General features: G+C 37.0%; 1 protein-coding gene across 1 annotated transcript in view; it reads right to left on the reverse strand.

The window, feature by feature from the left end:
- The window catches only part of TGFBR3 (transforming growth factor beta receptor 3), a 179728-nt gene that overhangs the window by 63366 nt on the left and 91484 nt on the right, over window positions 1-24878 (reverse strand). Inside the window, exon 4 of the mRNA XM_006919403.3 lies at window positions 8006-8143. Coding sequence (XP_006919465.1) covers window positions 8006-8143 — 138 coding nt within the window. The remainder of the gene's footprint in view (window positions 1-8005; window positions 8144-24878) is intronic.

Here is a 24878-nt window from a genome sequence, read left to right on the forward strand (position 1 = left end):
GACCTCCCTGGAAAATTCAAAATAATATCTCCAGACCCCTATCACATAGGGGTGACAATTCTGTGTTTGCGACCCTGACCCATCTGTCGCATGCTGCTCCTCAGTCGACCTCGCAGGGGGAGCTGCCTTAATTGCACCTGGAATAGGAGGATTCTCATTTTCTCCAATTTTTAGGATCCAACAATGGTACTTATCACACTAAACTGTAATTCCTCATCTCTTAACCATCTCTCCCACAAAATAGAAAGCTCTGTGAGGGCCGGCAATCCACTCCATTTCCCTCTGGATCCTCCACACCTAGCACAGTTCCCGGCATCCTGCAGGCACTAAAAACTGGGTGTTGGATGAATGAACAAGGAGATACATAAACCGTCATACCAGGTATAATAATATCATGTTTTTCTAAATGTGGGGGAAATGCCAAACAAGGAAAAGGAGAAAATTAAAAAAGAAAAAAATCATTTCCAGATTTTTTTTTTTAATGCAATGCAGTAGAAAATACAGAAAAATTTTTAAAGTTCCCTACTGCACAAGCAAACTTGAATGTCTGAGTTAGTCACAGGGCATTTTTTGAACACTACGATCCTCAATTACACATCACTTGGATTCACGAAAAAGAATGACTGGACACGTGCCGTGGTACAGACTATGCATGTCCCTTCCTAGAGCACAGCTAAGACACATCTGGGGCTATTTAACAACTGATTGGAAATTTCGCCTTCTGATTTCCAGTTAAATACTGGGCACAGGAAAACAAATAGCACTTGTTTTTCACTGAGCCTTGTCAGTCATCCAAACTGCAGTGCAGACCAGAGAACTGCCTGTGGTTTAATGGCAGAGGCCCAAAATATTTGGACCTCCCCCCCACACCCTAAGTTTAAGTAAAAGGAATAAACCAGATTTTGGCAACCCTCACTTCTTCACCCATCCCTCCCCCTTTCTCAGAAACACAAAATCAGGTTTTAAATATTAAGCATGTTCCTGGTATTAATTTACATTTTTCATTAGGATTAAATTTTGATTTGTTTTTAATCCAAAGCCAATAGCATAGAGTTTAGTTTCTCATTTATTTCAACTGCCCTGCCCTGATATTTACTTGGATTTGCTGAAGAGGCAATGTTCAGATTTTACCATTTTCTGTTTCTAATTAAATTGCGATATAATACCTAACAGTTGTATTATCAAAAAAAAAATCAGAGTTTGAAAGCTGGGAGAAACTTTAAAGATCATCTGGTACCACTTCCTCACTTTAGAGATGAGGAAACTGAGGCCCTAGTAGTTAAGTGATTTTGTCCAGTGATGTATAACTACTCAGTGGCAGAGCCAAGACTAGTTAGTACTCAGGCCTCCTGATATGCAGGCCAGAATGTTAACTAGAAACAAAAACCTAGGTTACCTCTGAGAAGAAATGCCAGATAAAACCCGGTACACCTAATTAAATTTGAATTTCAGATAAACAATAAATTTTTCAGTAAAGTATGCCCCAAATATTGCATGAACATGATAAAAAAATTATTATTTATAGGAAATTCAAATTTACCTGAGCATCGTTTAGCTTTGTTAAATATGGAAACTCTATCTTGGAGACCAATATCCTCTTCCATGCCACATTTCCAACCAAACATACACATTTACATACATTTCTTTTCTGATTTTAGCGAGAGATGGCTAGAAAAAATAAGCCACAGCACAGTAATCTCAATAGTGAATGAGGTTGGAGGAAGTTGCTGTTTATTTCTTGAGACTGTCCTAATCTTAGACACTGTTTTTCCTTACGAGCAATTAAAGTAACTAAGTCTGATGCTAAAAGACTGGCCAAGGCCTCTGGATTAGACATTTTATGTTATAAGAAGTCAGGCATTAGGGTCTCATCTTAAGAATTTCTCCTTCTTTCAGGACTCCCAGTCTGTAGACCTTGTAGGCGAGAGTGTTCACATTTGGAACACAAAGAAAGGCAGGTTTATAAAAAATCAGATAGGTACATGGGATAAAGTAAAAAGATTTTATAATTTAGTGTATTAAATTTAATACCATCCCTTTTAAAAAGTGTGCCGCAGCAAGTTCTTTCCTAATAGCTTTATTGAGATATAATTTGCCCTTACTATAATTATATAAATTACATAATTATAATTCACCCTTATAATTCACTTTATTGAGATATCATAATATTCGCCCTTTTAAACTGTACAACTGTGTGTTTGGTATATTAACAATTGTGGTAAGATTCACAATGGTGCTAACAGTCACCACTATCTAATTCCAGAACATTTTATTTCACCCCGAAAAGAAACTCCCCATTCTCCCCTCCCATCAGGCCTTGGGAACTGCTGATCTACTTTCCATCTCTATAAATTTGACTGTTTGGGACATTACATATAAATGGAATCATACAATATGTGGCCTTTTGTGTCTGGCTTCTTTTATTTATAATGTTTTCAAGTTTAATACATGGCGTACGTATCACCACTTCACTCTTTTAATGGCGAAATAATGTTCCATTGTATGGATATACCACCTTTCGGTTGATGGACATTTTGGGTTGTTTGCACTTTTTGATTATTATGAATAGTGCTGCTAAGAACATTTGTGGACAAGTTTTTCTGTGGACATATGTTTTGCCCAACTGTTTTCCAAAGCACCATTTTATATTGCCACCAGTGGGTTCCAACTTCCCTACATCCTTAACAACACTTGTGATTATCTGCCTTTTTTATTATAGTGGTCCTAGTAGGTACGCAGTGACAGCTTATTGTGATTTTAAATTTGCTTTTTCCTAATGACTAATGACACTGAGCATCTTTTCATGTGTTTATTGGCCATTTGCACTTTCTCTTTGGAGAAATGTCTAGTCAAATTGTAGCGTATTTTGAAAGACAATCTAATATTGTAGCTCTTTCCAATCTTTTTTGGCAAACTCAGGTTGAAAGTTCAGACATCTATTGCCCAGTCGAGCTACCCTACCTTTTATTTAATGTGGAAATAACTGCATAAATAAAAATAAGCTTAGATGATTCTTCTAGGAGAGTTTTACTTATAGTTTCAACATGACAGACTGAGAGGATACAATTATATTTATTTCTGATTGCACTAAAGGACAATTCTAACCTACCCAGTATTCTCTGGGCCATCTAGACACCTTGCAAAAGAAAAACTACAAAGCTGTGACAACTCTATCGTGTGTGTGTGTGTGTGTGTGTGTGTGTGTGTGTGTGTGTGTGACTTATACTAACGGATCCACTACTTGAGACTCAGCCTGAAACAATCACTCTTTATCCTAGTCCCATTTCCTAGGTAACTAGAACAACCAGATAAAGGAACTACACTTGCCTCGCAGAGGAAACTCAACACCACTTTCTCCCTGCCTGACACGTTCCCTTTTTGCTTGCACTGTGGAATCATGAGGACTGCAATTTAACAGAAAAAAAAATACTTTTATTAGACAGTATTAAAGTACGATAAGTCCTCACTTAATGTCTTCGATAGGTTCTTGGAAAACAATGTACAACAAAACCAACTCTTAAGCAAAACAACACATAACGAAACCAATTTTACCGTAGGCTAATTTACATAAACAAGAGTTAAGTTCCCATGGCATCTTTCTGGTCACATAAACATCAAACTTCTAAATAAAGACCCAAAAACACTTCCAATATTAAACACTGAAATAAATGCAAGCTATAGATACATTTAAGAAAGATTAATAAAAACAAGTAAAAAAAATTCTTTTCCAATTCACTTGTTCCAGATCAGGGTCATGGGTGGCCAGAGCCTATCCTGGCAGCTCAGGGTGCAAGCGGGGAACCCACCCTGGACAGGATGCCCTTCCATCGCAGGGCCATTCACATCCACATTCACTTACACTGAGACAACTGAGACATGTCAATTCACCTCACGTGCACATATTTGAGATGTGGGAGGAAACTGGAATACCTGGAGAAAACCCACACAGACAGCGGCCTTGGATGGGAATCTTTTATTCCCCTTATCCATAGTTATAACAAAACAATGTTAAATGAAACAACGTTGTTTGAGGACCTGCTGTATAATGCTTTTAGTCACCCTCATGGGTGGCTGAGACATTTTGAGTAACATAAAGCCCTGCTAACTAATTATAAAAGGTTTCTTTTTTTAATTTGGGCAGTTATAATAATGCAGACATGTTGACTTAAATTAAAAGATCATCCTGATGGATGAGTATATACCATTACTTGAACTTTTCTCACCACCCTACTTAAACAAACAAATAAACAAACAAACCTTAAAGTTGTTATAATTCTACCTAGAAAGTAAAGATAGTTTTAAGTCAGTAATGCAAATCCTTCAGCAGGCTGTCAGGGAAGAAGTAAGGACATAGGTGTCTTAAATTAAGAGTTAAGAGACCTACCCTCTCTCTTCAGCTCCTCTAAGCTCTAAAACCTTGGAGAATACAGTGATAGAAACAGCTAAGCCACAGTTTCCAAAGATTTCATGGGTCTTCCGAAGTGTTTAGATGAAATACTTTATGCAAAATAATTTAGTTATCTTATCTACAAGCTTAAACTCTTAACTACTATAAGTAGATCAATAGAACAAACTACTGGGTTTCTATCCAGCAGCTGGTCCCTCTGCTGCAAAGGCTGTCATTTCAGGCTAAGAGAGCCTTGCTTTCTTCACTTCAGTACATACACTCTGTTAGGGAAAGCTGCCTAGCTTGTGACAGAACTTGCATCACTTGCTAACTCCTGATATGAGAACCTGAATGAACAACAGATGTTCTACCATCTCTTCCTGGCTATGAAGAAAAGTACAGATAAGAGAAAACCACCTTCCCTAAATTCAGCCTGCTGGACAATAAGGCAGAGTTCAGGTGTCCCAGAATTTAAATCCTTGACTTCTCCCAATGCTGCCTCCCATGTTGGTAATTTTAGGTCCATCCTCTGATCTGCAATCTAATTACATGGGATTAACTCCAAATAGGGTTGATGTTAAATTGTTTACTAAAACTGTCTCCTTTTTTTTCATTGTTAGTACGTCTTAAACTGAAGAGGCAATTCTTATCAGATATGAAACAAAATTAAAGCAAATAAGTAACTAGAAGTAAGATACTTTCCCTTAAAACCCAAAGGAATGGCAGGTTGATGTAGGAATCCAGAAAGTGACCAGTACGACTATGATCCATGTGACCCCCACTTTTCATCTGGACCTACAGCCCACAGAAATAGGAACTCCTTTCAATCTGGGGCCAACCAAGCTAAATGTTTCATAATTAGAAATGTAAATTCAACATCCTTCCCAAGTGTTCTTTACTATGACTAATTATAAATACCAACAAAAATGCAGGTAATGTCCATAAAGTTACTGGTGCCAGTCCCTGTACTAAACATTTTACAAGTAATCTCATTTAATCAAGATAACGATCCCATGATGTACAGACTATTATTATTCCCACATTGTAATCGAGGCGAGTCAGGCTTAGAGAAATGAAATAATCTGTCCTGGGTTACTGCTTGTATTCAAACCAGGGTACGCAAAGCCTTCACTCATAACCTCTCCATAACCTGTCCAATGTGGTAGCCACTAGTCTCATGTAGCTACTGAGCACCTGAAATATGGCTAGTATGTTTAAGAAACTATATTTTTTTATTGTAGTTAATATGAATTTAAATAGCTACACATAGCTGGTGTCTACAGTAACGAACAGCACAGCTCTGTACTATAAGGACTAAATGTGCATATGACCTTATGATCACGACCATTAGTCTCACTATCACAAATATTTTTAATAAAAGAAAATTAACAATGATTATGAGTACGAGGGGAGCCAATTTACTGTAAGAGTTTGTAGAGTAAATCCTATGTGTATTGAGTCCCAGCTCTGCCAGTACTTAGTTGTTTGATTTGGGTCACTAATTAACCTCTCTGACTGAGTCTTAGTTCCTCATCTGTAAATGTATCTTTAAAATGGGGTAAATACCCACCTCATCATTAGGTTACTGTGAGAGAACTTAGTGTAATATCTAGAATATACTAAGTGCTAAATAAATATGTTAGTAATAGTAATAACAGCAACTCTGACTTTTGGCCTTTTTTAATTTAGGAGAAATAAGAGTTTCAATTAAAAAAAAAGCTATAATTTATTAGTAACTCCTACCTTATAAACGTACTTTCGAATTAAAATTTTTTATTTTGAAATCAATTCACATTTACAAAAATGCAAATATATTACAAAGAAGCTTTGCATACCCTTTAACTAGATTCCCCAGTTTCAACATTTTGCCACATTTGCTTTATTATTCTATCTATACATCGTATGTTTTTTTTTCTGAACTCTTTGGCCCTTTATCCCTTAATACTTAAGTGTATTATGTCTCCTAAAAAGGATATTCTCTTATATAACAGTACGATTATTAAATTCAAGAAAGATAACATTGATACACTACTTTAATCTACAGGCCAATTCTAATTTCGCCTTTTATCCCCATCATGTTCTTTTAGCAATGGCCCCGCTCCCTACCCAAGAGGATCCAGTTCAGGATCACATGTGTCTTTTGAGTCTCCTATAATCTGGAATTGCTCTCCTCAGCTTCTCTTTGTCTTCATGACTAACATTTTTGAAGAGCACAGGCCAGTTATTTTATAGAATGTCACTCAATTTGGTTTTCTCCAATGTTTCCTCATGATTAGATTCAGGCTATGTGCATTTTTTTGGCTAAAATACTACATAAGTGACGCTGTGCTTATTCTCAGGTTATCACATCTAAAAGATCACAATGGCCATCTGCACCGTATTGATGTTAATTTTGATTCTTGGTTAAGGTACTACTGGGCATCTCTACTACATATAGTTACTGATTTTTTCTTTTGTCATTAATAAGTAATTTGAGACTATGCAAATATATTGTTCTTCAAACTCCCTCCACCTCCACTAGCTTTAGCACCTATTGATGACTCTTGCATAATCAACTTACTATGACAGTTGCAAAATGATAATTTTCTAACTCCATCATTACTTCTACGTTAATTGATTGGCATTCTACTATAAAGATGAGCTTCTCCTTCTACCCTTTTTACTCATTTATTTTTCTACTTACTAACTGTATTAACTACGGATTCTTACTTTATTTAACAGGTACTACTGAATTTTTATAAGTATTCTTCAAATACAAGTGACAAGAGGCTACAGATGTAGATTAAGAGAATTTAATTAGGAAAATTTTATTCGTTATGCAAGAGAAAAACTATTAACTGAGGTCTCTTCTTGTTTCGAATGCTTGTAGACAAGAGAGGTTTAAAAGCCTAACGCTCTGCAGTTTAGGCCGTTAGCATGTAGTTCTAGCAATAGACAATGTGAGCTATCACTGTGAAGTGCAGTGTTGCTCATCATCAGACATGATGTCATACCCCAAAAATTCCATCCAAACAACCCATCAGTTTCTCCACAACTAGCAAACTTGAATGTTCTGGCAAACTTAAAAGGACATGATTTACAAATAGTAGGTAATATTTGGATCTTTCCATAAGAGCTGGGTTCCAGCTTTTTTATAAAATACAAATGTTTTCATTTGGAGCGCACTGTGTCACTTTCTCAACAAACAGATCCTCATATCAGAAACTAGGTCTGTGTTATATACAAACAGAGTGAGTTTGCGTGCATTTATTTTGTGGTAGGAGACCACACACCTAGTGGCTATTTACAATATTTACATTGCTCATGATGCCGCAAAAAGTTGGGGGTGGGGGGAGGCCTTCGGAGTTGAGACCAAAGCTCAGGCCACACAGAGTATGACTGCAGGTCTTGCTCTAACACACAAACTAGACCTAACTCTCTCTCCATCCACCGTGGTGCTTGTTTTCTGTGAAAGCGTATCTATGCCATCCAAATATCACTAAAACATACTCCCAATTTAACACACTGTGGACTCTGGTATTATTTCAATGAAATAAACCTTTTAAAAAGACTTGCAAAGTTTTAGGGTCATTATATCCTTGTGCTCAGGATCACTGCGGGAAGGTTTCGAACACCTACCAAGAAAAGTCTGGAGACCCCAACTGCAAGCCTCTCTGTCTTCAGGTGCCAGACCAGGGGCTGTGGGGAGTTGAGCAGGAACACAACAGGCTTGTGGTGAATGTGGACTGAGGAGATGGGATTTAGGTGCAGAGTGACCTAGGAAGCAAGAGAAAGAGGAATCTTAGCACTGACTTTCCATTAAAATCATTTAACATAGCATCTGGAATACTTTTTCACAGTTTACCATTAATAGAAGCAAGCAATAAGCTAGTTTAGATTCACGGATAAGATATACAAGGTTGAACTAGATGACATTGCCAATAATTGACCTTTTTTTTTTACTACAAAAATGGTTATATCATATGGTCAACTTACACTAATCTCAACTAAAACATGATTCAGCTCCCAGTAATAGTGGAACACAAACAAAACACATTGTGTTCAAAGTTGGCAAAGGCAGAATAAAAGTTACCTTCCCTCAGTGGTGTCTTATCCTTCAAGTCAAATGACTAAACTGAAAACTGGAGTCCAGAACCCCTGAGGATGGGTCATCCTGGATCACCAGATGATGACCTTCTTCTCTTCCAGGTAAGCTCCAACCTCTATAAAGTTAAGTGAGTTCTGCCAAAGATGTGTCAAAAGCTAAGGGACAGGGACTGCCAAGGAGAGCAGCCAGTGCTTTTCTCATCCCAGCTATTAGCTCGAAGGGGTTTTCCAAAGAAATGAAGCACAGAGAACACACAGAATAAAAACTGATTGTACACAACCCCAGTTGAAAAGGAAAAAAATAAATTAATTAAAAAACAGGGAAGAAAACCATGAGCCTGGATAGGAGACTGTGGCCAATTTTGATAGCGGATCAAGGACTAGTGTGAGTTATCAGTGTCATCACTAGCACCATCAGAAAGCACTTGTGAGGACGGCAGGAAACTGGGTTCAACAATGTTTTCTTGGAGCACATGAACCATGGTCAATCGGCATCAACATGGGACAGCAGAAGTCGGACACGGAATACTGAACAGATGCTTTCACAGGGGCATGTCTCACACTGGCTTTCTGTACAGAGGGGTGAGGTGAGACCCAAGAATCACATATTTAAACAAAGTGAACTCACCAAAGAACACCATAATGTGTTAAGAGAGGAAAAGGACAGAAAAGGACTTTAGCTAGAAAGACACAGACTGAGTGATACACCGGGACTAATAATACATCCCAGTCACAATCCTTAGGAGGATTAAATGGTCTAGATCTATGCCTTCAGTCTATACAATCATCAGAGACAGAGCACTCAAAGTTGGACTGCTTTACATCTTCCCAGTGGCTGCTGTTCCACTGTGATCCTTACGTATCTCTATTTTTTATGCCTATGTGACACCAGTGTCACTTATCGCAGTATACTCTCAGGTCATTGATAATAAGGCATTAAACTCTACTTAAATTTCAAAACCCATGCCTTAGCACATGGTAGTCACTCAGAAAATGCCAACTGGATATTTAATTTTCTAATTTTTAATGCCACAAAAGTATTTTATTCTATGAATAATTTGCACTATAGTATATAGTACCATCTCATTCATTGACTGTTGAGTGTATGTCTTAATCTCCGAAGTAGACTCAATAAGCAAAGATATGTCTTATGTTTAATACTACGATTAATACAGAGTAGATCATTTTTAAATGATTGATTTATCACAAGAAATTCATAAATTTGTTACATAAAAGATAAAAAAGGATAAATATATTAATAGGTTCAAAAGGATTTAGGTAGCCAATTTATAGAAAATTTAAAATAAAACATGAACAGTACTCAAAACTACCATGAGCTATTTCTACAAGACAGCTAGGATCACATTTTTCTATTTGGCATAGGAATAGTACTAAAAGCAGAGTACTAATGAACAGTATGTCAAGTACAGCTACAACAAAATAAAATGTTCCTTGGTCGTACAGACTCTACCTCACAGCATTCTAGAGATCTTATCTGCATCTAGAAATAAACAGATTGACCATCACTGTAAACAAGAGAGGCTGTAGAAACAGAGCAGTGGCAAAGATTCAAACTGCAGCATTAACGGAACAGAGAGATGCACACTACAGAAAGCACACACTATGTAGAGTGCGGAAAGGGGAGATGAAATCGTCACTTGTTCAAGAGCACCTGAAAAAAGAAACACTCTGTCACTAATAGTATGTGTCGGTAAAAAGTTTCCAGATTTATTCATTCCAAAATTGTTTACTGAGCACTATAATAGCATAAAGAATAGCAATATATATCCTCAGAGGGTGCGTCAACTCTTTTTCTGATGATTTTCTTTGCAGCCCTCAAGCATACAGTTCTTCTTGGAGCACGTAGATAAAATAGTAATAAATATATATTTCAAATAAGCAAGAATTTTTTTAAAACTTAAGAAATAAAAAGAAAAATATGTATGAGACAGATATTGGTGCTTGCATCCAAAATTTTCCAGATGGTCAAAAGTGTCGAGGCCTGGCTCACACAATCAAGGAGGGATTCCTAGGAGCCACTGCTCTCTGAGCTTTCCTGGAAACGGCTCCCTCTTCAATATGTGGCAATGTCTGGCCAAGATGAATCCTCGACTCTGGCACACAGGGCCCAGGCAAAGCCCCAGAACCATTTGGCAAAGAAGAATTCACACTATGGGAAATTAAAAGGAAAATACTCGATACTTTTTGTTTAAAGATCATTTGGCAGGAACAGAAAGTCCCCCAAGTACCTGCTCACCTCATCCCTCAGCACCCTTCCTCTTCTACCCTTCCTCCACTTGAGTAAATCTTTCCGAAGGGAAGATAAAGGGCAACCGAAAACAACCAACAAAAAAATGAAGATATAAAAGCTCCCGAAAATGTGGGGAGAACATACCTGGATATCTCTTAAAAGAATTCCTGCTCAGGTAACTAATTTTTCTCAGGCTGAAAAAACAAACAAACAAACAAAAAGAAACAAAGAAATAAAGAAAGAAAAAAGAAAATTCCTCTTTAGAATCTATTACAGCTCAGGATAGGCTATAGTTACAAAGAGCATACTGCTGAAGTTTTTCATAGGTAGATTATTGTCCTATGATCATGGCCTAAAGATCAGAGCTAAGGCAGACTGCAACAAAGAAACAGCCCATGGGAAAATGATACAAACGGTATCTGATAATTTCCATATTGATAATCCAAACAGTAAAGAGTTGACTCTCAATCCAGTGTAAAATTTACATAAAAATAAGGATCATCACTTAGTCCATGGGCTCCATAAGTAATACCAAACTCAACCTAGGGGTCATGTGACAGTGAAGGTTCATGGGGCTAAAGGAGATGCACCCCCAAATGAAGGAACAATGACTAGTCTCTAAATTAGTGCCTTCTTAACCTTTGGGAATTATACAGTATTTGAGAACTTAATGCAAGATATAAACCTTCTCCATACACATGCACACATATACACACACACAATATTCATATGCACATCAATTTTGCAGACAATGTCAGGGAAATACAACCATCCCCAGGCCCATGAACTCCATGTTAAATACTCATTAACCCAGATTAAGGAATTCATTGTAGAAAAGCAGGAAAATTATAACAACAGAAATAGAAACCAAACAAAAAGACTCCATCTAACTAAACTAGAAATTACAGTTCTGGTCTTAAGATGTCATCCTCTCAGGGAAAGAACTTAATAGATGACACCTTAGAACTAAAAAACTTCCACATGCAATTTCTGGGGCTTCAGTGATCTCTTTTAATCATAAGGCCTAATCCAAGAGTTTCTGCTTTAATCATGTTTGTCTCAAACAGTGCTGGATTTCAGTGTTCCTAATGGTGTGAAAAAATGCAAGTAAATCTTATCTGTCACATTCCATATGTAGACACTTAGATTGCTGATCCCTCCCCTAAATGAAGGAAAGCTAATTGGTCTAATCTGTCCTATGACATCTATTTATACTAGATCTCCTGAGATTATCTATGCACTTCAACAACCTATTAGATGTAATTAATGTATTTCTCCTACTTTATAAAGAAATTCAAAGTAAATCTTTTCTCAGTACTTTCCTGGAGAATCTGAATACAATTTTGACCAAAGTCAAGGCCAACTCTAAGGAGCATAAAGCCTCCGAGTGGAAACAAAACCTTCCTATCTCCCATTTAGGAAGCATGTCCTCCCTTGCCCATGTTATCACCAGAAAACAAAGACAACTTTCTCTAGACCCTGTTAAGGTGAAGACCTCTCAGTTCTCCAAAAACCATCATTAATAAGCAAGAACTACATATTGTTTCAAACTCTGTAAATCACATTATGAAAACGAATTATGTACTTTCTTACAGGAAAGGAAAAAAACTCTATTCTCTTTATTGAAAGAGTGCCATATGAAAATTGTTTTGAATTTCTCAGGATTCATAGCAGAGATGTAAGATATTTCTACTATAAAGTTTATTAGTTAGACCCCCTACTCTTGAGTTTTTTTAAATTAATTAATTATTTTTTTTGGGGGGGGGTGATACTGATTAACAAAATCCAGTAAGTTTCAAGTGTACCTCCTGAGGTTTTTTAAAACAAACAAAAGCAAATTGAGTGAAACAACTGATAAGAGAGTCTAACAGTTGTCCAATTTTGCTAACGTCTCAGTGAGGTTCTATTTCAACACTTCTGATTCTTGTAACAGCCTCTATGGACTCATGAAACAATGAAGTCATCCAAAACACTACCAGAGAGACTCCCGTTCTCTAAAACCAGACCAAACAATGCTCTGAAATAAATGATCCAATAGTCTGTTTACACAAAGATAGATAAGAAAAAAACTCTAGCAGTGTGTCTATAACCAAGACTGATAAAATCACACCCAGGCTGTATGTAGCCATTATCTATCCCCTCTTCAGAGGTAAGGAGATACATCTACTTGGTAACAGTATTGGTAGTTATTGAAAATATCCTGAATCTGGGTCTTGTACAAGGCATCCATAATTTACACAGACAGTGCGATATGAATCTATTTCAGGACACTAGGAGGGAACCACAGCTGAACGCAAATTTCACTTACATTTGGGTAATATGACTTCTAGGAACTCAAATTTGACCCCAGATGCATCTGAAATATGCAACCAATTGCTGAGAGTGGGGAGCAGCAGTTAGTAGTCACTGCTTAGTGTTTTAAAGTTGTATTCTGGGCTGAGGAGCCCCTACGGCTGACATTTTATTTGTCATTGCTTGTCTTTTGCCAGTTACAAAATGGTATCAAAAGATTTACTTGAAATATTCTTGAAAGAGTGGAGTTGGAGCTTTTAAAAATTTCCTTATTATTTTTACATTGCTCTAAATTTCTAGAAGCATATTAATCAGTTGGTGCTGAATTCAAGGAATCTAGAAGCCCCCCTCAGTGTCTCTAACCTCATCAGGGGAGTCAATTGACTCTTCTCTCTGGTCTCAGGAGGACTGGGGTCAAAGACTTCACATTGCTATGACAAATGATATCAAAAAGATTTCACACTGCTAAAGCAAATGATATCAAGCTCCTTCCTAATGGTTTCATCTTAAAATCACTTAACATAATGAGAGGGACAAAGTCAGTCAATTCCAAAGCTAATTTCTCCCCTTCCCATTAAGGATAGGATTCAGGATTCCCTGGGAGCCTCTGAATACCATCTAATAAGACCACAAAACAGGGAGGGGGGGATATCTGATACAGAAATAAGTCTGCCCTCTCTGCTCTATATTTTGAATGCCCTGGAAAAATACTTGGACCTAAATTTGGGTTGGGGGTTGAGAGACAAGAGCTCATATAAACAGAATATTTCACAACAGGTCATGACCCTCTAAAGGGGTCCTGGGAGAGTTGCAAGGGGATTCCAGGGACCTTGGCCCTTTCTTCCCAAAGTAGCCCACAGCTCTCCACTCTGGGGAAGAGAGTCAGAGAAAGGCAGATATTGGATGTGGGTATGTGCTGAGGTAAAACCTGCCGCTGGAGGCCTCAGCAGGCCACTGCTGACTGATGGCAGGTCAGAAAATACTGACAGGCACTTTTGCATTGTCCTTTAGTATTACCATCAGCCACCTGAATATCATACTATATGTCACTAAGACTTCACAGCCTTTAAAATATAGTCAAGAAAAGCAAATTCCAACTCATGCTATCAAAACAAGTGATAGGGGCTGCCTAGAATGCCTCATGAACAAATGTTGGTGTGCTTTAAACACAAGTGAATCAAGTGTATCTCAGACACATCGCATGTAGAATTATAAACCCAGGAAGTAGAAATGGCCACGAGAACTCTAGGGCTCTGGCAATCTGCAGATATACATGCTCTTCTGGATTTCTAGAGGCTATGGAATTAGCAGAGGTGCAAGCCAATTATACCTTGAGCTCCAGGGGCTCCCCGTTAATATGTGGATTAGACCAAATTACTCTCTAAGGAAACTAAATTCTGGTCAGGGTAGGAAAATCTTGGGAATTCTGTAAAGTCTAGTTTCCTTTGAAAGCTCTAACAAAAATAACCCCTGAAATTCACAATACCAGCCCCTAACGGTATTCTGGTCTCATCCAGCCACATTATGATTTTAAGAGAAAATGTTTTTAGAAGAACTTTAATTTCAGTATTACTTGGATTATTGTGAGAGAGGGAAAAATAACTCAGAAGTCGAAAGTGAAGAAGATGTTATTCTATTGTTTTGGGAGCATTTTTCTTCCTGAAAAAGCATTACTTTCTTCAATTAAACATTCCACTATCTTTTAGAGGTATGGAATTTTAAATGTTTTTAATTCAGGCAGTGAACTGTGTCAGCCTAATGCACAATAAAGCAAATGCAGTTTACAGTATTTACAGTATTACAGTATTTAGTATTTAGAGTTCAGTACTTTTGCCTGTTTTCCTCCTCAGAATCATTTTTCGTTGGGTCCTGCAATGAGTTTTCAGGGTAAGACCTATGATCGCAGAAAGCAGAGAGAAAGTTGCCAAAATACACATAAAGAATTTGGCATGCTGCAGTTGATAGGTATCTAAGATAGGATAATATCTTCCTAAAGCCAACATTGAAGGGTTTAAATTTCCTATTTTCTTGAAGCAGCATTAAAAGTAGTTCAATACATTTGTTCTAACTGGAAAGGGACATAGCTACAATAAAGAGTAGGACACCTGGTAACAAATTCATTATAGTTACTCTATAGCCTTAAAAATCCTTTAAGCACTTATTAATAACCTGGAGGAAAAAGGAAAATAAAAAGTGAAAAAAAGAATGAAGCAAAAGACCTAAATTGTAGGAAGTCTGAACAATGTTCCTTATTCAGATTAAGGACAATCCTGTTGACATTTATTTACGAGTAAATCAGAATTGGCAGGGACTAAAAGTAGATTTTACCTCAGAATGAAACAATGTAAATTCTAAAACAAACCTATTCTAAAACTTGATTTTCAAGTTATATAACTAATACTATACCAGTCACTCAATGAAGATACTGTGATCCTGTAAAAACTATATACACAGTCAGCAAATTTAAACCCTGATAAACCAATTCATATTAATGGGAATTAGTGAATATATAGAGCAACAGAAAAAAAAAGGAGGGGCTGATATCAACTCGTTTCCAAATAAATAATTAAAATTGTTTCCCTTACTTGACACTGGGAAATAGGAGATTCTGCCTTGACATTTTAAAATACTAATTGTGTCTAAACTTTTTATAGTCTCATTTTTTTATGCTTAAGATGAGAAAACAATAAGCTTCAAATCTCTGATTTATACTTAGCATATTTAAACATGAAAGGCACGTGCACAGCTAGAGCACCTATGTTTAAAAACAGTTTGAAAGTATTACAGAGGCTTAGTTTCCCATGCAAATGGGGAAAGTATAAACTATTCCTTCATAATATATCTCTAAAGAAAATTTCTAATTCTGAAAATTAGAATCTAAAAGATAGCTAAAACCTATCAAGATCAAATAGCTTAAGCTGTTTCACAATTCAATCAAGTCTTAAATGCCTATTAAGTCAATAGTTGCTAGTCTTCTGCTTCTCATTTTCAGCAAAACTACTATAGTCTACCATTCTGTCACTGACTCATCCTTTGAAAATACCACTAATAAACAGTAAGTGGGGCCAAAATGGGAAAAGTAGAAGCGGGGGGCGGAGGACTGCATTATAAAATATTTGGGCTTAGATTATAAATTTAAATATTTAAAAATTACCAGTGTCATGTAGAAATAATTAAGATTCTCTGCCACTCATAATATTCAAGCAAAAATAAGAAATCTGACTGACAAGTCTCTCTATAAAAATGTGATGTGAAATAAGCAAAATGTGGTATATCCATATAATAGAATATTATTCGGCCATAAAAAGATGGAAGTACGCATACACACCACAATATGAATGAACCTTGAAAACCTCATGTGAAGTGAAAAAAGCCAGACACTAAAAGCTCACATGTATTATTACATTTATATGAAAGGTCCAGAGCAAGCAAATCCAGAGACGTAAAACAGACTACAGTATGTAGCTGCTAGGGCCTAGGGCTAGGGGAGGATAGGAGTGACTGCTAATTGGTATGGAGTTTCTTTTTGGGGTGATGAAAAATGTTCTGGAATGAGATAGTGGTAATTCCTATGCATTTTTTTTTTCATTTATTCAAACAGCATTAGTTAAATACCTATAACATGTCAGGCACCATGTCAATTACTGGCAGAGAAAGATGAGTAAGATGCAGCATATCTTTCCTCATTTGCTCACAGTCCAGAGGAAAAACAGACACATGAAGAGATGATTATAATACAACATCAATAGGGAGATATTTCTGGGATGTGTTGGGAGAGAAGAGAATATCAAGGGTCAGGAGAGGCAAAAGCAGCAGGACAAATTGGACCCAAACTTCTCTGTAAGAAACAGGCAAAATCTGTCAACATGATAAATTTTATTGTTTCTCCCACTCTCTAATTTTCTGAACTACTTAGATTGGCTGGATGACCACTCATCAGACATATTCTACAAACAAAATCCACAAACTAAGTATAAGCTGGACTGGATGACCACTAAGTCCCCTTCTGACCTTAGACTCTAGGGATTCCGTGACTTTTTTATTGAATACTTTTCTTAAGATGTCCAGAATCACTTCACTCACTTCTAATTCATTTCTTCTCTAAAGAAGTTTGCTAAATCAGCTTTTAAAAATTCATATATCTAGTAAGCTGTATATAAAGTCTTTGAGAATGTTTCTCAACAATCATTATTTCAAAAGAATATGATACTAGGATACAGCAAATCTATTAGGGAAGTGATGACAGTTCTTTAATATTTCATAAAGAGTTCAGAATATTGTTGTGGTAGGTTCAGGTCACATCTGTCCATGTGAGTCTGTGGGAGCTTGTTGCCTCTTGCTTATAAGCCTAGATTCCAAAATTAGAACTAGCTTTGAACAAGCCACTATTTTTCATAAATTAATAAATTAAATCTCCCCTAACCATAAGAGATCACAGCAATCACATAGGATTGTTGAGGTTAAATAATTTATATTTATTATAAATATAATTCTTTGTAAACTCTAAAGTGTAAGGAAAATTATTCCCTCAAAAAAAGATGATGAACAGTTAAATTTTTCAGACCACGACAGGTGGAAAATAATCTAAAACATCCCTGTTTTTAGAACAGAAAGAGAAATCTGATAAAGTCAAAGTCATCATTAGATATTTCACATCTTTAAGCAAACTTTCTAACCAGCGTTAACAAGTGACAAAACTATATGATTTTTGTTTCTTCTTCCATTAATTTTCCACTCACCATGGAAGGTTCCCAGTCTGCACTGAGAAACGAAGAATGGATGATGTGCAAAATAAGAACCATCCCTCCTAGGGCAGTGGATGACCGAATGTTCCATGGGGAGGAGGGATCTTAACATTTGCCTCAAGCTATCCCAAGAATATCAGCACCTAAGAGATTGCTTTTTGATTAATTCCTTATGGCTTAAAATGGGATGCATGAAGTAAAATATGACCAATGAGCAGAGTGTAATGATTAAGGGCATGGACACTTGCACCGAACCCCCAGAGTTTAACTCCAGCTCCATTAATTCCTTAGCTGTGTAACCTTGGGCAAATTTCTTGACCTCTCTGTGCCATTATTGTATCATCTAAAAAACAAGAAAATAGCACCTACCTTTGAGAGTTATGAGGAATAAATAAAAGTTAATACTTGTGAAGCACTCATAACACGCTGCTCCAGTTAAAAACTATGTATTAGTTGCAGACGGGCCCGCAACAGATTTCAGGACCTTTGCAGAGTAATCACTTGAGGCATCACAGGAACTTTCTCCTACAAAGATGGATCTCTGAAGCCTTCTCAAACCCTTTTCCTCATTGTGAAGCACTCTCCATCCACTACTCTGGAACCTAGTCCTACCAGAGCTGTTTATAAAATGGAGATACTGCTCTACTGTGGTTTGGAAATTCTCAAGGACAAACGACACACAAACTCAGCAAATTAGATTTCTCAATTCTGTTTAGAAAGAGGTTAGAGGCATGTATTAACATAATTAATTGCACTTTCGTATTTTCACATGGGATCAATTTTGTTCACTTCATAGAAAAAGTACCATGCTTTTAAAGAAGCTTTCATGCCATCAGTGCCCCAGAGAAAGGAAGCTCTTCCATGGGATGCTCTTGACCCTTCTCTTATAGCACCTAGCACCTGTTTCCTTGTATCGAATTAACTGTGCACATATAAACTATCTGAGAGGAGAGGTTGGGACTTGTCTTTTATCACCTGAGAGCCTAGTCTAATACCTAGCACTTAGTAGGTACTAAATATTTAATGATGAGAGAATGAATGAACAAGTCAATAAACATATTTTAAAGCATAATTAAATCTCTTCCAAGATCTACATTTTCTTACAAGTTAGCCACTTGTAACCCAATACTTTGGGTCACTCAGCCTTCCTTTCTAAATTACAGGCAGTTTGACCTAGTGTTTAATGACTCGGAGCCAGTTGGAATCTCAGCTCTCCACTTACCAGCCTTAGGGCCTTGAGCATGTTAAGACCATACGGGTATTAGTGTCGTCAACTGTAACACGGTGGTAATACTGATGTCTATTCCATCACATGTCAAAGGATTTAACATGTCATATGAACACCGACTGGAACACAGTAAGTGCTCTTTAAGTATTAGCTATAATTACTTCTACCCCTTAAAACGATGGCTATTTTTTCTCCATTCTCTTGGTTCCTATAGAAGGAAAGTCTTGTCTATACTGTCCCCCTCTCGAGTTTAAAATCAAAACAGCTTTCCTCACAGTGCTCTAAACACCAAACTGTTGGCACACACCCTCTTCCTAAATTAACCTCTCCTCACTGGGCACACACAAGCCCCATTAAAGCTTCTCCTTTACCATCACCCTCTTTCTTCCCCACCTGGTAACTCTATTAATGTCATTAGCCATTCTCCCAAAGCTCTTGTTCATATCATCATCATGACCAACAACAGCTCCATGGCTTCAGCCAGACTTGGAGATACTTCAAAGTCCTCATATAATTTGGGAAAAGGATAACGGAGCTGTTTGTTTTGAAATACAACGTGTCCGGAATAAGATGCCCTGTTTTCCATGTATTTGTTTACCCTGGCACAAACTGACCACTCTCAGGCTTGCTACAAACTCGTTGAAGACCTCCACCAGATACAACACCAAAAAGGTTGAGACAGCTGCAAAGGTTTCTGTTTCCCTGGAGATGGAGTTTCATGGAAGGCTAAGAATCACCACAGCAACTAGACTACAAAAACAGTCCATGGGCTTCAGCCCCATAACTCTGGTAAAGCAATTTGTACTCCGTGAAAAGACTGGGGCACAGAAGTTGAAAAATGATCAAAGTAAACACTGCTCTTCAAGCACCATTTTGTTGTGCTGATTTCAAGGCATCAAGTCACAGCATCAAAGTTCTGTTATGAAAGATGCACATCAAATGCCAAGGATTTGCTAGGCTGAACTAACTGCTCTGGTGTGAAGGTCTAGAGATAAATTCATAGCACATTTTTCCAAAACAACCATTTCAAATTTGCTCTAGGAGCAGACCAGAGTAAAAATGTATGCCATTATATCAAGTTACCCTGCCCATGCTAGAACAGCTGTTGATCTCAACCCTCTCTTTTAAAAAAGGTGATTCTTCTGATAAAACCTTTAATAGACTTTATCCCATATCGACCTTACATGGACTAATTCCTATACATTTTTTAAAAATTATCTAAACCTTATTTTACACTAAATGAGAAAATGACCTGTAGTATCTGATCTGCTACCCTCAGTCTATGCTATAGTTTAAATAGCAAATAAGAAAACATAGTATATTATTTCTACACTATACAGAAGCAGCAACTATAAAGTTTAGAAACAAATATTTCTTTGTGTATTTATAAAAGCCTTCAATTTTTATTAAAGTTAATTTCATTACAGTTAATTAATGATTAAAGGTAATTATTAATTATGCTAACTGTAGCTTGAATATATAGAACATTCATATTTTATTTTATTTTAAAGAACCCAAAGTGGTACACCTAAGTAGCCTTACAACATCCTCAAAAGTTGGGTAAGAAAAATATACAATTCCCATTTGCAAGAATTTATAGAAAATCCTCAGAACTCAATTACATGGTAGTACACGATGCATTCATAAAAAACACTTATTGGTAAGGAGAACTCTAACTCAAATTACCCTGAACAGAACATTTAGAAATGCGGTTAGAACAATGTTATGCATCCACACACTTATCACATTCCTCTTCTCTAGACGCATCCCAAGTATAGTGTTGCTTCCTGAATCTATTAAGGAGAGGGAGTCCACCTGCACAACTTCTGGGGTTTCAGCAAGGTGCTCAGTGAATCAACACGGAGTCTGCTATCCACAGAACTTATCGTTCCACAAGCCGCAATGGCCCAACACTTTGCAAGGTCTAACACCTAAATCCTTCACAGACCAGAATGATTCTACTTAAAGACTTGCTCAGTCTTTTCTAGCTTCTCCCCTGTTTCATTTCCAGGTTAACAATTACAAAGTTCCTAAGCTAACAAGATGTTCTTATTTAATGTTTTGTGCAGTCATTTATTCATTCTGCATAGAATAAATGGCTATTATGTGTAAGGCACTTTGGTTATTCAATCTTTTCCAAAATGTGGGGATAAACAATATTTTTTAAATTTCTTAGATATTTGTTTTTATGGGTCTTAAAAGCATGAGTTCATATTTAGGATGTTTAGTGTGAAGCTAGGTTTTTTTTTCAATTTAAAGAAAAATATTAGAAAAATTATAATACAGGTAGTATATGAATACCACAAAAACTGTAAAAACATATAAACTCATATTTGAGAAGCACCACTATGTATATGTGAAAGGGCTTCAAATACTAATCCGGTACAAAACTTGCCCTCAAGAAATTCACAGTTTCATGGGGGCAAAAAGATATACAGATTAAATATGTCTGTGGGAAGCCAGAAGGGAGCACTTCTGCTGGGCCCTGAGGGTGAAAAGGGCAGGGACAAGCAGAACTAAGGGGACAGGGCAAGGAGGAGGGCAGGGAAGATCTCAAGAGAAACGGCAGAGCAGGAGGCAGGAGAAGCATGGGTGAGTTTGGGAACATTTAATTCAAACAGAACTGAGGAAATATATGAAAGAAAATAGAGAAATAAAGTAGAAAGGAAGATCAGGGCCAGATCTCAATAGGCCGTGAAAGCCAAGCTTAACTAATCAGTAAAAGCAATCTAAAGAATATAGCATGTAATATAAGTCACTGAGATGTGGCCATGGCTTCCCTCCCAATAAATAATGGGCACGGCACATCAACTTCTGGCATATCAAGTGTCACTTAGCTAATCACATTAATGCATTAAACATACTTCAATCACCTCACTTATTTGCCCAAATAAATATATATCAAATAGAGCTAAAAAAAATTTCCATTTTGTATAGGATCCTATTTCAAGTCTTACAGAATGTCATTGTTAATGAATTACCTAAGAGTATCTTGCAAGGTGAGAAAATGAAACCTTGTCCTCAACCTCAAGTTCTCCTACACCTGAGGAATTTATTCCCTGGCTTTGTCTCTAGCTCACAGGCCCTCAATAAACATTTATTGAGTTTGGGGGTATATCTTAACCATAAATAATCAATGAATTAGGCAACTACTATGAGTTACTAGCCTTGAGCATTTTTACAAGGAACAACTCATGGGGCCTGGTAATTCTGGTCCTGGTTACATTATTCTATGCAAAAATCCTTAAGTCCTACCCTTAATTCTCTACTATGTAAGAAATGAGCCAGAGCAAGTCTCTTATCTTTCTTTCTACTTTACCATCATCCCTGAGGTAAAAACAGGTTACCATGCTGCACCCTACCAATGTCTTCTTGAGATGTCCTAAATCTTGGCAAGATCCAGCAATGTTTCCAGTGTTCTAGTACACAACTGAAACAGTTTGGGGTCATAATCTCTCTTATAGTATTCTTTTCAAAAAAGAAAGGAAGTAAACTGTTGGTGAGCAATTTTAGAATAAAAATAGGCTTGTCTGATTTACAGAAAATAATTTATTGTTTGCCCTCAGGGAGAAGAAGTTAATTATCCACACCTTAAAAACAGAGGAAAGTAACTTTCACTATAAACCACAAACACTGGTGCTTTCCAATCTTGTCTTCCTCCTAGTGTACGATTCTGAACATACTGTTCATTTTAAAAAAAAATTGTTCTGCTGAAATATCTTACTTTGGGATTCAGAATTGCCATAAATGAAGTGGCTAGACCAAAGCCTGCAGTTCTCTGAGCAACTGGTAGTCAGTAATAGTCCTCAAGACGGATCCCTAGGAATAGATGTAGCTGACAAGAAAGAATAAATGGGCCGATGTGACTGAATCATCAATTCATAAATGACGGGTCTCCCTAAATGATTTGTGCACTCAATTAATGGGAAAGATTGACAAAAGTTTAGTTTAATCTGCCAAAGTGAATATAAGAGAACAAAACAGAAGATTTTTTTTCTCCCGAGAACTAAAAATATCCCAAAATGAATTTATCAAACTTGTCAGACCAGTGTGAACATGTTTTAGAGAATTTCTTTCCTTTCTTTTCCTTTTCTTATTTTTTTTTTTTCTTTTTTACTTTAATTCTGGGTCAGTATGTGCCCTGTAGTCTTTTATGCTTGGCAGAAGCAAAACAAATCATGACACTCAAAGCTAATCCTAAGGGTAAATCAAGATTTACAATGTCTTATAAAATAGGTAGTGTTGACAAGATAATAGTGTTAAGACAAGTTAATTTGCTTGGTTTTGCTGATTTCTTTTAGATACACTTCTCAATAAGAGAGTTACATGACTTACACTGAAATTCAGGAAGACTGACAGATTTTTCTATTTTCTATTGAAATACAGAGCTTCCAATAAATCAAAATATGATTTAAAAACAAAAGAGTCAACACAAACAACATTATTACACTGTCAGGTTCTAAAACCACTGTTTTGATGGGATAACCCCCCTTGATAAGGACAATGGCTACTCTTGACTAAGCGTAAATCATTAGGCTGAGAACAAGTCTCAGTCATTACAGTCGATTCCTTTGGTGACTGAGAAGTCGTTCAAGGCAATGGGCAATGAACTAAATAGTACAACAGACACACTAGCCAGCTCTGGATCCAAGGTTTGAAGTTATGAAGGTCTCTTATTTTTTCTCCATTGTTTACTTCTTCTTGCCTCCCCCCATCCCTGCCCTTCAAATACTTCATTGGCTATTCTAAATGCCAAGGAATAGGGAAAGGGGTGAAATTAGAACCAGTGGACTTGGTTATTGTAATCTGTAAGTCTATAACAAGCAAGAGGATAAAACCCAAAATGAAATTTTTTTATAATAAAAATAATTGACTCTTAGTGGTAGAGGAGAGATATTCTACTCCAGACGTTTGTGTAGATTAGAAAATTGAAGCCCAGAGAGGTAACGACATATCCAAGTTCCACACTTGGCTATGGCATCATAGGGACGGAGTACTCAACTATCCACTCCAGTAATCCACCAGTAATCCATCTTCTATTCATCCTGCTAGTGGAACTATCCATGTCTCTCCTTATGAAACCAGTTCTGTTATTGAGAAAGGACTCCCTGAGTCTTCAGAATTCAGGGCCAGCCTTTTAAAACACTGGACAAGAATACATAAGAAATGCCAAGAAACAACTTCCCCTGCAAAGCACCACATGATCTGACCATTGACTAAATAACTAATCCCATCTCCCACAACTTTCTTTCTTGCTCTATTCCAGTCACACTCGCCTTCTCACTCACCCTTATGAGCTGTTTCCAAGCTTTGGGCCTTGGTATCAGCAGATCCTCTATCTGGCCTGTTCTTCCCTTAGATCTGTGCATGGTTCACTCTGTTTTTTCATTAAGACTCCTCAAAGAAGTCTTTCCCAACCATCCTAATGACCACCCCCTCCTGTCACTTAAATACCTGGGTACTTTTGTGTTCAAATCCATGTAAGCAGCACGAGGGCTAAAATTCTGCCTTATTTATCACTATGTCTAGTACTAGAAACAGTGCCTACACATGGTAAAAACATTTTTAGAATGAATAGATGAATGAATGTATGAAAGACAAAGGAAAGATATGGGTTAACTCCCCAATATGGTGCTGGGCAATCTCTCCACTGTTTTTAAAAAATTGAAGGGAAAAGAAGGCAGCTGTAGATATAGAAAGTTACCAATAAGTTTATTGACGTCTATCTAAAACATATCTCCTAGGTAGTTCTGATAAAAGGTCATTGCCAACAAACAAAAATAACTCATTTTCAGCCTACTCAAGATACACAAGAATTCAAGATCAAGTCATAATATATCTCAAAGTGCATCTGATTCTGCCAGCAAGAGGCCTGCAGTGAATTTTTGG

The sequence above is a fragment of the Pteropus alecto genome, unplaced genomic scaffold (assembly GCF_000325575.1).
Source record: "Pteropus alecto unplaced genomic scaffold, ASM32557v1 scaffold25, whole genome shotgun sequence".
NCBI classification, from domain to species: Eukaryota; Metazoa; Chordata; class Mammalia; order Chiroptera; family Pteropodidae; genus Pteropus; species Pteropus alecto.